Raw genomic sequence first — 14,386 nt, 5'->3', positions numbered from 1 at the left:
AATAGGGGTCGTCTGCTACCTCATTTGAAAGGTTATTCAATTCTATATACAGTAATATTAATATTGACATAATTATTTACACAGGGTGTCCAAGAAAAATTATTTTGAATTAAACTAATTGACGCAAAAAGAAGAATGTATGCAATTTATTTAACTCAAAATACATTCTACTACCGACAGAAAACAGAGAAAAATGTTTATTTGATAAATAAATATTGTTTTTCGCTTAAATTCAATATTCAACCTACCAAGAGGAGCCCAGATGGGTGGCAGCTTGAACGTTGAAATTAAGCAAAAAGCAATGTGTATTTATTAAAAAACATTTTTTTCGGTTTTATGGCAGCAGTAGAATCTATTTAGAATTAAATAAATTACATACATTTTTCTTTTTGTGTCAATTAATTTAATTAAAATATTTTTTTCTTGGACACCCTGTACAAATAATTATGTTAATGTTTATATTACTGAATAGAGAATTGAATAACCTTTTAAATGAGCTAGCACACGACCCCTATTCCCTATTTAATAATAAGGGGTTGGGGAAGTGAAAGAGAAGGGGTTGACAAATGACAAATGTGTGTACCGTAAAAATCTGCCCCCCTTAGAATAAAAATCGAAATGTTTCGTCATTTCCTTAAAACGTAATAAATACTGCCAAATATCGAGGTGGACTGTTTTCTTTGGCCCATTCTGTATATAATTGCGGCACCTACAGTGTAGATAGCAACTCCAGTTAATTTGTTAGGATACATTTTTCTGCTTCTCTTAATTACTTTAATTCCAAAGATTATTTAATTCTAAAGATATTTTAATTATATCTTATTGAACATAATATTTTTACATATTTATATTTAAAGAAATCTTAACGATTTAGCTGTCAGTTGGTTTTGTTAATCTTTTAACCTTTTGTTTATTCTTATAAAAAGAAAAATAATTTTTGATTATTTTTGACATAAATAAATACATAAAATTGATTATAAATTGAAAATCTAATAAATACTGCCAAATATCGAGGTGAACTGTTTTCTTTGGACCATTCTGTATATAATTGCGGCACCTACAGTGTAGATAGCAACTCCAATTAATTTGTTAGGATACATTTTTCTGCTTCTCTTAATTACTTTAATTCCATTATTTCCATAAGATCCATAAGATTATTTAATTCTAAAGATATTTTAATTATATCTTATGAACATAATATTTTTACATATTTATATTTAAAGAAATCTTTACGATTAAGCTGTGAGTTGGTTTTGTTAATCTTTTAACCTTTTGTTTATTCTTATAAAAAGAACAATAATTTTTGATTATTTTTGGCATAAATAAATACATAAAATTGATTATACCATAACTCTCGACCCTCGATATTTATAGGGGGTCTGATATTTAACATAAAATATATTTTATCTTTGTCGTTCTTTGTTTCGACTAGTTGACGAAAATATGTTGATGTTCCGCATATGTCCCAGTGTTCTATGTGTAATGCAAAATCTTAGAAAAAAACATATGGGACATAGGTTTCAAGAAAAAGTCTATCTCCAATCACCTACGCCATATATTTTTTTACCAGGCAACCAAAACCTGCAGCATTCTGGTGATGGGTTTGCTACACATGTTTCTGCATTTAGTAATTTAGTAGGACGAGCGCTGCTTCTTTGATTTTTCTCTTGTTTATATCCGTTTACTACAAGATTATTGATTCAACTTTCTTGGAACTCTGTGTTCATTATCCCAGGTATGTTGCATATCTGTGATTTATCGAAATTGCTTTGACCTCTCTTGGGTGTTGTTGGGTTGTACACAATACCCTGTGAATGCAACAATTTCTATCTGAGAGAAACTGCAACACCACTAAGCGTCAGGTTAAGCTAGCATGAAACATACTTCAGGGATTTCAGATCGTTTAAAAAACAACAGTTACATGACCAGTTTATTTAACTTTTATTGGGGCAATATTAATTTTCATTGTACAATATATCGTAGTAGATTTAAATATTATTTTACACTCATTTATCAGACTAATACTTTAGAACAGTGGTTCTCAATATGTGGTACGTGTACCACTGGTTGTACATATCATTATTCGCCTTGGTACACAAAACGCAAAAACAGACAAAATCAGCACCACTGTTGTAGTTAATTAGATTACCTAGCTAGATAGGTGTTTCAGTTAGTTGGTACCAAAAATAATAAAAAGTATTTTGTGGTACACGACTGAAAAATATTGAAAACCACGGCTTTAGAAGGAATTATGTAACAAAAATATAGCAACACTGTTTAACTGTCAGACTCGCTACTCCAACATGACTGTACAGTGTCTCACTCGTATTCACACAATTAAGTGTTGCCTTTGTTCCACATACTGAATGGCTTATAGGGTAGTTGAAAAATTGCCGTATCTGGATTACGTATAGGACTACGTTGTAGTAATTATTTGGTATATTGTTGATGTGATTTTCAAAGATGCTTCTTGAATAGTAGTTTTACAACAAACATTGAATAGCCTCATAGATATCCTAAATTTGAAAACCAACATTAGGTTAAAAAAAAATGAATATATTACAAATCATAAAGTCCACTTATACAAATTAAATGAAACAAGGTATTTTATGGTATACAGTATACATCTACCAGAACAACACAATAAATCTAAAAGTGGAAGATGAACTAACTGACCCAATTGAAGCCGGCAATGGGATAAGACAGGGGGATTCCTTAAGCCCTTTATTGTTCAACCTGATCATGGACGAAATGATAAAAAAGTAGAACTAAAAAAGGATACCAAATGGGAGAAAAACAACTTAAAATAATCTGCTTTGCGGACGATGCAATACTAATCTTTTAAAGTGAAGATGATTTACAACGTATGCTGCACTAATTCAACATAATCGCCAGAAAATTTAACATGCTAATTTCCTCAAAAAAGACAAAATTGGGGGGGAGGGGACAAAACAGGGAAATTAAACACACTCGATGCCATATAAATGTTATAAATATTTTTTATTTATCCAATACATATACCATAAATTTAAGATTTAAAAATTATACTAAAATTCAATTCTGTTGCAACTATTTCTCATCTAATAAATTAAGCTTTATTTCTGATATCTCCTTTGTTTAAACAAAAATTTTATTTGAATAATGTGTTAGACTGTTCTTACAAAAAATACTAAAATTTACTTTTCTACTTTTGAATTGATTACTTATTTCTTCTTTAAATTTTATAATGACTAAATTATGCTATAGAACTGTTCAATACAAAAAATAAACAAATATGGTGTGGATATAAAACAAACTCTCTCGGTTTCACAAAAAATCTGACTAACCTTTTTGTTTCTTCTTTACTGCTTCTCCTGGATTGTGTAGTGCTCGATTCTCCCACACGTGCTCCTAGGATGTAGCGAAAGGTCCTTCTCATCCAAACTGCTTCACAAACAAACAAACAACGGGACTCGCTCGAAATCTCTATTCAGTTTTCTCTCTGCTCGATATCTTATGCAAATTGATAGGTACCCACCGGCTACTCGTTCTAGACAGGAAACAGGAAACTCCTCGTGGACAAGGAAAATTAACTTTTCATCTCGGTCAACGATTTCGTTTCACCACGATTCTGCTCGTAAAGGCCAATTTCACCACTTTACACCGACCTCTCACTTTTTAAAACCTGAACTGTACTCTCCAGATATTCATTACACAGTGCCCCTTTTTTCTCTCTTCAAGCTCAGACTCAACACTCTCATCCCTTCCATTTATCATTCTCCGCCAATGACAAACATCCTCTCTACCCACTACATCCATATTTTCATTTCTTAAGAACCAATTTATTTTGTATACAACTTTTCCGTTTTGTTAAATTCTAGGAAATACCTAATTACTTTCGTTGTTTAAAAATGCTAAACAAAAAGCCTTATATTCTAAACTCAATAAATTTGTTTACGGTCTCTCCTTCTACGAATCATTTACAAATATCCTATTGTCGATTCCAAAGCGAAATAAAATGTACTTTCTTATCTTCCCGCAACATTGTCTAAGTTCGTTCAGAGAACCATTAACAAACCACCTTAACGATTTCACTTTTCGCGAAAACACTGTTTACTAACTAAATTATAATATTTACAATTTTTGGTCATATATAGGGCGATGAAAATCTATGATCTCGTGGTCTCTAATATAAATTTATTTCCTAAATTTTCCCATAAAATTTATACAACAATATATACTATTGGAGTATGGATAAGAGTAATCGAACTTATTAGGTACACTGAACAACTTTATTACGTTATGAATCAAAAACCGTTGTAGTTGATGTAGTACTTAAAAAACTAGAAAAAAGGTACATTAATAATATATTACAAATTTCATAAAATTAACAAAACACAAGTTAAATTAAATAGAACAATAAACTACTGCTATCGTGACATTAATCGTAGAAAATTTAAAATAAATATATAGTTGCTTTTATTCAGTTTTCAACAAGTTACCCTTTTGTGTGAATCTGTCTGCTGGAATAAATTCGTAACATGGTTCTCCACCTTCAATCAACCAAAGTGTTCCATTTGGTGCATATTTTAGTATCTTAATTGCTTCTTGAGCTACATGTTCGGGGCTACAATATTAATAAACATTTAATAAGTTTAGGTAATTGTAATAAATAAAATAAAAAAAATTAAAAATTAAAAAAATTAAAATAAACTGCGAGTACTAGTAATTATGCGAGTAAATAATATTTGTTTAAGTACAACCAAAATTATATAAGTATGAAATGTAACATGTTAAACATCACTTTAACACCTTTATTATTAAACTTTTAGAGATACCGTGAAATGATGGGGTGTCGGCCGGTATGCGCTCGACCGTTTTGCGCCCTTACCTGAAATCGTCCGGTTTGCGCTCTAACACTTTCTTAATGGAGATATATAGCTAATTATTTTCTTATATCGACCGTTTTGCGCTCTCTTGTAATCGATGTTTAATCTTATTCTACCATAACCATCAGGTAACGATCATCTAGACTATATCCATTCTAAAAATGGATATAGTCTAGATGATGTGCACAGCAATAATTGCTGTGCACAGCTTCCAATTATTGGAAGGTGGAAACACAAAAAAATCTTATGTATGTCTTTGTACTCACTTTATAATGCTAAAAAAATCACAGCTTTTAGATTTCAATGCCTATTTTTTATAATTCTCATTATAGAAACACATATAGAAACATGGATAATTTTGTTTTAATTACTTGCTTGTAGCCTGTAGATATAGTAAAAATTGCGATAAACATTTATTTTAACATTTAAATTTAATTTAATATCTCACTGAAGTATGTGGTTCTGGATAATATTACGAAAATTAATGTCTAAAGACGGAAATAACCGAAAGTTAAGTTAGGACCGAAGGGTTGGGTCTTCCTCCTTCCCCACAGATTTTGAGTCAGGTAGGTTCACCAGACTATTATTGTAGAATGAAATTAAAATTATACTGCAAGAGAGCGCAAATCGGCCGATTAAGGAAACTATAGTAGTTAGATATTTCTATTATGAAAATTGCAAAGCGCAAACCGGTCGATTTCAGGTAAGGGCGCAAAATGGTCGAGCGCAAACCGGCCGTATTCGAATGATGGTATATAAAAGGTAACGTTGGACTCACAGTCCGCCAATCCAGAAAAGGTCCAAAAACAAATATTTTCGGAAAAACGATCTGAGAACTTGTCATTTATTTAAAATAAACAAAAAAAAACCATTTGCATAAAAATTTATTATCATTTTTATATAAACTTGTGATTTGAAAATAAAAGTTAACAGATATATCTTTTTCACATTTTGGGTACTATAAAACACAAAAACCCAAATTATACAAATACAAAACAACTATTTCTAAGAAATTGAACACAGACTTAATAAAAAACAAATGTTTGAGCTGCATAGTAGATACCTATCCGATACATGTAATGAAATGTGACACTGTTTGTGGAAAATCCAAGACTTCTGAGATTGGCTCCTTCATTTTTTTTCATGTCGGCCACATGGTCCTGAATCTCTTCGAAATCTCCTTCCAAACTAGCATCGTCATGGATAGAGTTCAACTTCTGGCTCAGAGTCAGAGAGAAATTCCGCATGACGCTTTGCAAGATATGCTTGTTGCTTTTCAAAACTCATATCCAAAAAAATATAAAAAAATAAGTTTATAATATCATTCATAAATATATACGTAACATATAATCAGTATATCACTCATAATTATAAATCACATTAATATTTGTATTTACCCTAGAAATAAAATATTTTATAATTGGATCTTACCTGAAGATCTGTTACAACTTGTATAAAGTGCGGACTTACACTGCGCAAGTCAATATAACATCGGAACTAAATGCACTAGACAAGTCTCACATCCCTCCCTGAATAAAGTGTCCCCCTTTTTGAAGCTATCGAGCACCCCACGAGCGAGACCGTAATTAATCGTCAGAAATCGACCAATAATAATTCGACAAGCGGACTCACAGTCCGCACGTTAACTCTGAAAGGTTAATACAATTTTGCACACTGCTTCTATAAAAAGATTTGTGGATGTTGTGTTGGAACACTTACGTTGATTTTTCTGCCAGGAAATCATTCGCTTTCCCGATCGTCGTTTTCCTTCTACATTTCCCTGTACAATTAGTTGCAGCAATCCATATTTTTCGCTGTTCCTCAAGGTGTGCCCGAGGTATCCGAGTTGGGCTGTTTTCATTGTAGTTAACAGCTCTTTTCCTTTTTGTATTCTTTTTTTTAATGCTTATTAGGCAATTTGTTATAACATATAACAATAGGCACATTTAATCTGTGAAATAATGCCATGAAGAGATTGTTACCAACGCCACATATCTCTATAGGGTTATTATTAAATTACTGTATATTTTCATATTTTGAATTTTGTATTCTTAATAAGACGACCTGATATAGTAACGTGGTCGGTATAAGATATATTTAGTATGCGACGATAAATCCAAATTTCGAACGTCTCAATTTGCTGCAAATAGCGTCTATAAGAGTCCACGACTTAACTTCGTACGAGAGTATAGGAAAGATATAACGTTTTAGCCCTCTACAGCATGAATTATTGCAAACATGAAATAAAAAATATTTTTATGTAGTATGATTTTTATTAAGCCATAGAAAAGGCATTAGTACATTAAAAATAACTTTTTAGTGCTATATATAAAAGTTTTTTTTTAAACCCTTATATGGTTTCATATGCAATAACTACAAACTGGAAGATTTTTTAAAAATCCATATATGGTTTAGCATGAATTATACGAAAATATTTTAATAAAATGTTAACATACAAAAATACATATTAGTTATGAAATTGTCATAGACAATTCCTTTTTCATTATAACACAAAAATACTTTACACTTTATACATTTGGTGTAAGTTTTTTTTTGTACATATTTGACACTGTTGGCGAAGCTTTCTGTCCAATGTTGTCCGCACGCACAGAATTTAATGGTATCTCCTGATGTCTTGCGGGAGTTTTTCTTGCTCTTTTCGTTGGTGTTGGGGTCCTCCCATTGGTTAACACAGGTGGAGTTCCTTGACGACTAGACGTTGGAGTTCCTGGACCACTAGACATTGGAGTCCCATTTTGTACTACTGGACGACCTCTCTTTCTTGGTAGTGACTTTCCAGATTTACATACATGTTCAGAAACGCCTTGTTTGAAGTCAAATAATGGCATATAGCCATTTTCTTAATTTTTTCTACGTCAAAGTATCCAAGGCTTTACTACTCATAGATCCAACATATGAAAAAAAATTCGTTTACACTATTTTCTTGATCTTAGATGGATTCTGTACGAGTCTAATAAGTCCACTCCTCCCACAAGCTGATTATAAACTTCAACAACTTGAGGGCATGGAATCTCTTTCTATGTTTTTTCTTTTCGGAAGTATCTACGTTTTGTGGATCTAGGTTCACTAACAATGTAAGTTGATAACGATAATATATTTACCGGCTTGTTATCGAAGCAATTTGTTAGACTTATGTTTACGTCTTCAACAAGTGCAACTTTTTCTACAATGAAACCACGTTCTTTTTTCTTTAGTTCTTTTTCGGATGGGATTCCTGAATTTGGAACATGGTTTAATCGAACCGTACCTAAAGGCAGCAATCCATTTTTTGTAAGATAAATTTGTAATTTTGGACTGTTAAACCAGTTATCGAAAAATATTTTATGATTAACGTTCTTCGGCACTGTCTCTGTTAGTCTAGTGACAGCATTTCACTGACTCCTAAATCCGACGCTCCATTTGGAAAAGTAGGTATTGCTTTGTTCTCTAGATGTTTCTCCTTGGGAGCCAATAAAGAGGTCAAATAGAGGTCGAGTTTTAAACAGTCTATCATGGCCTGGATTACCAACAGGAACGGAGTTACTATTATCACTAAAATTAAGGTTTTTCTTTATAATTTCCGGTCTATTGCAGGTCATAGATTCAAATACTTGTGGTTGACCTAAAGTTGCATTCCAGTAAAGCCTCAGTGATGGTAATTTCACCAATGACATAAATATTACAGTTCCTATGAATTGCTCCATTCCGTTTTCTCTAATATTGGCAGATTTGTTTATGTTATCCTGCAGGGCTTTTATGTTTGATTGTTCAACAATCATGGATATTAATTCTTTTGGAAAAAACAACAAGAAAATATCTGCAGGAGTTTCTAACTCAAGGATACATTCTGGCATCTCTGTATCGCCTTTAAATGGATAATCACTTTAATTAAAATGCTTCAAATGACCTGATTTCCATAAAAAAATTTCAGGTTTTTTTTTTGTTGACAGTTCTATGGAGCAACTAGGTAGATTTTTATCCAAATTGCTTTGTTCATTGCTATTACTATCATCAGACTCGGAATGGTGACTTCGAGGAATATACTCATCATCCGAATCAGAACCTAATTCGTTTTCACTTAGTTCTTTATTATCAAGAATATACTCATGATCTAAATCTGAACCTACATCGTCTTCACTTAGATCTCCATCATTAGGAATACAGTTAACGTATCTAGACGAGCCATAAAACTTCCCAGGGTCCATTCTGAAAACAAAAACCAAATGATAATTTGTTTATAAATGCTGTAACTAAAATAAGATTGAATGCATTTGAAATCATTTATGGATTTTAGGGACATACCGATTTAGACGGAATGCTTACGAAACCATATATGGTTTGATAAATAGATGACATCATAAACCTACATTGTAAAGTGAAATTCGGTGTAGAAAAAGATTTATACAATAAAATATAATACTTACTTTCTCCAAAAATTGTTTCCCACAAATAAATTCACTATTTCGATAAAAAATATTAATTCAAAGTTGAGTCTTACACAAGCTACCGTACATTCATTACATGTGTACGAACGAATGAGGTTATAACGATCTTTCTCTTGACTGGTAGGCAACCAAACATACAGATGCATAATATAATATTGTGTGTGTGTGTGTTTAGATTTATGACCTTGGTTTGAACCAATTGGCCAGAATAATATAATAGTTACATAATATGTAACTATACATAATCATATTATGATATAGTCGGAATTTTCTATGGGCAGTGGATATTATGCATACTACAACACTTCGAAATTTTGAAACCACAAAAGGTTTCGTATGCAGTAGAGGGTTAGTAACTTGATTCTTATAGGCATTGATAAATCATGACATTTGAATAGCTTATGTTTTTGGAAATGTTGAACAGCAGAGGTGATAGTACACATCTCTCGCGGACCCCATATTTGATTTTAATATCATGGGGTTCACCTGCCTCTATACGAATAGACGATGTTTGATCCCAGTAAAGATTATTAAAAACTTATTCTCAGATCATAGGTGTTATTCCAACATCTTAATATCTCCATCATCTTATCGTGATTGTTTATATGCTGAAGAGAGCCTCTCTCGAACACCCACTGCGCATACCGAAAACCAAACTGTGCTCACGTGTCATGCTCAAAATTCTTTGAGCATGAATTTAGGAAACAACATTAAAATATGGCTCACTAATGGTCCGGAACACACCATTGCACATGGTGGTGCAATGCATTGCAATGGTGCACACCATTTTGGATATGATAAATAGAATGTTATCAATTTAGAATTCTTAAATACAAAATACTGAGTATACAAGATACAACTACTTACTCTTGAGATGGCCATCTTCCCTCCTTCAATCCTTGTTTCACATATTCATCGTATATTTGTCCTAAATTTCTTCCTCTAATATTAAATATCAACGGAGTTAATGTCACTCCTGGACATAGCGCTACAACTCTAACTTTTAGTTTATCGTAAAAATGTGGAACACCCCAAGATTTAGTTAGAGCGGAGACTGCAGCCTTTGATGCAGAGTATATTGGAACATGAGGATAATAGTCGCAAGCTGCAGTTGAAGCAATATTGACGATAACAGCTTCAGCACCTTGCTTGTATTTAGGAAAGTAATTTTCTAGAGCCAGGAGAATTCCAATGATTGTGCCTTTCTAAAATACATTACAAAAAAAATTTCATTATGGAAAAATATTATACTCCTAACAACTGATACATGACATAATGTCGCCGGTACCGAACAAGAATGGCGTAACTGCAAATTTTGGCAACTCCTGTTTATTGCTTAATTAACTTCTAAAATACTGTGTCCAGATGATACAAAAGCGCTAGAACTGTAACTATGTGCTGAGTCACCACTGGATAGTTGCGTATTTATTGAAATATTCACCATTTTAGACCTGGTTTCAGATAAATAATGACGCAACTGTAAATAGGCTTGAAAATTGAGGGACTAAATTAAGATAATGAAACTCGGAACAATAGGGATGAAAATAAACGCCATCACTGTAAGAATAAACGGCATACCAAATATTTAAAAATAGTTTTTTTACAGAAAAACTTTAAGATCAAGAATGACGCAACTGTAGATGAAAACTTTTGAAGACTGTAGGGTTGAAAATGGGGGAATTAAATTAAGATAATGAAAACCAATAGGGATGAAACTAAAAGCCATCATTGTAAGAATAAACGCCATACCGCTGCTCAAGACGGTTATTCTTTATTTAATCACTATTTTAAATATTTAAAAAATTTTAGACGCAACTGTAAAAAGGGTTAAAAATGGGGGGATTAAATTAGGATAATGAAATTTGAACCAATAGGGATAAAAATAAAAGCCATCAATGTAAGAATAAACCCCACACCGATGCTCCTGGACGATTACTCCTTATTTAATCCCTATTTTAAATATTTAAAAACCGTTTTTTTTGCTCTCCTCAGAAAGCTGGCTTTTTGCAGTTACACCATTCTTATTTCGGAACGATGATATATACTTAAATAAGACTCTCCACCATAGGTGTAACCAGGATGATCCTAAGGGGGGTTACATCTACTTGACGGTCTCTGGGGTTATGGAATAATAATGGTGTTAAGCGTATAGAGCTCATAGTACATCCAAAAGGGGGGGTTATGACCCCCAAAACCACTCACTGGTTACGGCTATGCTCTCCACGTCCTTTGTATTCTATGTAACTAGAGAATTTCGAAAATATCTCATTTTGATGATCCATTTTCCTCAAAAATTTTAAACACTTAAAAATTCTAATTTCCTATAAATGATATGTCAATTGTCACTTGTGCATAAAAAGGAAAACAAAAAGGCTAAAGGCTCTCAGTCGGCTATCAGTACATGCCTCCATTTTGCATCCTGTCATCGTACGCTTCAGATAGTAAGGTTAAAAACCTTACCATGATCAAACTTTTTTAACTTGTTTTTTGTGATAGTCCTTTGTGCCGTTGTAGATGCTTTTTAAACAATTTTTGCAAACTTAGAAACATCTCTTACTTACTTACTCATCCTCTTCGTTCCCACTGGAATCTGGAACATAGGGCATCTACTGTCATTCTCCATTTTTGCCGATCTTGTGCTTTTTCTCTAACTTCTTTTCAGGTTAGGCCGACGTTTTCTGCTTCTTTAATAATTGTTTTCTTCCATGTATTTGTCGGCCTCCCCTGTTACCGTTTTCCTGGAGGTTGGAATTCCAATGCTTGTTTTGTTATGTATGTGTCTGGTTTCCGCAGAGTATGGCAAACCCATTTCCATCTTCTCTTTCTTATTTCTTTATGTATTGGTTCTTGCTTCGTTTTTTTCCGTAAGTTTGAGTTTTTGATTCTGTTGTTCAAAATATTCTCATAATTTTTCGTAAGCATTTATTGATGAAGGATTGAATCTTTCCAGTGTTGTGTTTTGTTATTCTCCAAGTTTGTGATCCGTATAATAATACTGCCTTTACATTACTATTGAAGATTTTTATTTTGCTGTTCAGTTTTATTTATCTCATTAGATTTCCATATATTATTAGTATGCTGTCTGTGCTTTGCCAGTTCGTGTATGGATATCCTCCTCTGCTCCTCCTGTCGTGTTCAGTATACTTCCTAGGTAATTAACTCTTTCCACTGAAATTGGTTTTCTATTTTTATGCGCATTTCTCTCGGGGAAACATCTCTAGATATTTATAATTTCACATACAAATTTTTCAACTTGGAACAAAGTTTTTTTATACAAATAAAAAACTTCATAAGATACCACCCCTTTTCCAATAATACATACTTGGATTCCTCTCTCTTCATAATGGTATTTTGAAACTATTGACGTTAGTTAAATTTGAATTCTAAAATTAATTATTCGAGAGATCTTTCATTGTAGCATAGCTTTGAAGATGGCTTTCTAAGCCGAAAACGCTCAGCTAGGAATTAATTTTACGCACTTAAAAAATACTTACCTTCCCCTGTAATTCAGGTTTCATAAGTGTGTACGGAACATATCAGGTCTTTACAATTACAAGAATATTATTTTAGCTTTAAAATGTTTCTTCAAAATTTTACATGCGATCACTAACACAAAAAGTAATTGTCATATTTTATGGTACAGATGGTACAAATATTTGGATATCTTGGCTATTAAAGCACCCTAATATGTCTGTGTAGATATTGGCCATGAATCCGACCCGGTCCGACCGTCACATGTAACACCGTTGCCGTATCCTCTATTTTTTCATACTATCACGTTACAATTTTTTTGATATTATATTTGTGTGTGAAATGTATCATTTTTGTGTATTTTAGGTATGTTCTAATACGTTATGTATATATAGGTTTTTACTTGATTATTTTAAATCATTGTGACGTTTAACTTGCTAGAAACCTTGTAATATTTTGTACCTAATATGTTAAAAGTAAGTAGTTTTGAAACACCAATTAAGTAAAGTTTATTATGTTGTTGTTTTCACCAATTTTGAAAAAATGTGAAAACATTGAATTGTCCACGTCCGTCTGTCCGTCCGTCCGTCTTGTCTGTGTGTTTGCAAACTCAACTCCTCCGTCATTATACCAGGTAGAATGACAAATGAGGTGTCAAATGAAAGCTTATCCAAGGATGGTACTAAAGGTGAGAAATTTAACCTAGGCTGTTTGTCCGTCTGTCTGTCCGACCGCGTATATGATTCCTTCGTCACTGTACCAGATAGCATGACAAATTAGGTGTCAAATTAAAGCTTATAATCCAAGGATGTTACTAAAGATGAGAAGTTTGACATAGGCTGTCTGTCCGCCTGTCCGTCCGACCTGGTATAGTGACGGAGGAGTTATATTCGCGGACATACAGACAGACGGACAGACAACCTAGGTCTAATTTCTTACCTTTACTACTATCCTTGGATTATAAACTTTCAGTTGACACCTCATTTGTCATTCTACCTGGTATAGTGACGGATGAGTTATACTCGCGGTCGGACGGACAGACGGACAGACAGCGTATGTCAAATTTCTCACCTTTAGTACGATCCTTGTATTATAAGCTTTCATTTGACACCTCATTTGTCATTCTACCTGGTATAGTAACGGAGGAGTTATATTCGCGGTCAGACAGACAGACGGACAGACAACCTAGGTCTAATTTCTTACTTTTAGTACTATCCTTGGATTATAAGCTTTAATTTGACACCCCATTTGTCATTATACCTAGTATAATGACGAAGAAGTAAATGTTATTATTCTATTATTCTTGTAGGTACATTTAATATTGATTGAAATTATGAAAGAAATATATAGAAAACAGCATGCCAACACTGTGATGCACAAACATAAAAATTCAGCCACATTCAGCTGTGCCGGCTGTGCGGTACATAGGATGCTTTAAAATCCAAGATGTCCAAATATTTTACTTACCAGATTGATATCCAATTCTTCATCCCATGTAGAATCATTCAAAATACCAGCATTGTTAAATAAAATATCGATATATTTAAACGTTTCGACAGTCTTCTTAAAAGCATCTAAAAATTAATTTTGCAAATAAATACT

The 14,386-nt window shown here is 32.8% G+C and overlaps 2 protein-coding genes across 10 annotated transcripts in view; one reads left to right on the top strand and one right to left on the bottom strand.

Annotated features, from left to right (window-relative positions):
• The window catches only part of LOC114329508 (protein yellow), a 371,690-nt gene that overhangs the window by 264,143 nt on the left and 93,161 nt on the right, over window positions 1-14,386 (top strand). The gene's annotated exons all lie outside the window — the stretch shown is intronic.
• Window positions 4,330-14,386, bottom strand: part of LOC114329511 (15-hydroxyprostaglandin dehydrogenase [NAD(+)]) — a 31,281-nt gene continuing 21,224 nt past the window's right edge. The window contains exons 4-6 of the mRNA XM_028278646.2: window positions 14,252-14,358; window positions 10,181-10,518; window positions 4,330-4,606 (exon numbers count right to left, since the gene is read on the bottom strand). Of these exons, the coding sequence (XP_028134447.1) occupies window positions 4,459-4,606; window positions 10,181-10,518; window positions 14,252-14,358 (593 nt within the window). The 3' untranslated portion in view covers window positions 4,330-4,458. The remainder of the gene's footprint in view (window positions 4,607-10,180; window positions 10,519-14,251; window positions 14,359-14,386) is intronic.

This window comes from Diabrotica virgifera, chromosome 7 (genome assembly GCF_917563875.1).
Source record: "Diabrotica virgifera virgifera chromosome 7, PGI_DIABVI_V3a".
Taxonomy (NCBI): Eukaryota; Metazoa; Arthropoda; class Insecta; order Coleoptera; family Chrysomelidae; genus Diabrotica; species Diabrotica virgifera.
This window is presented reverse-complemented; position numbering and strand designations above follow the sequence as displayed.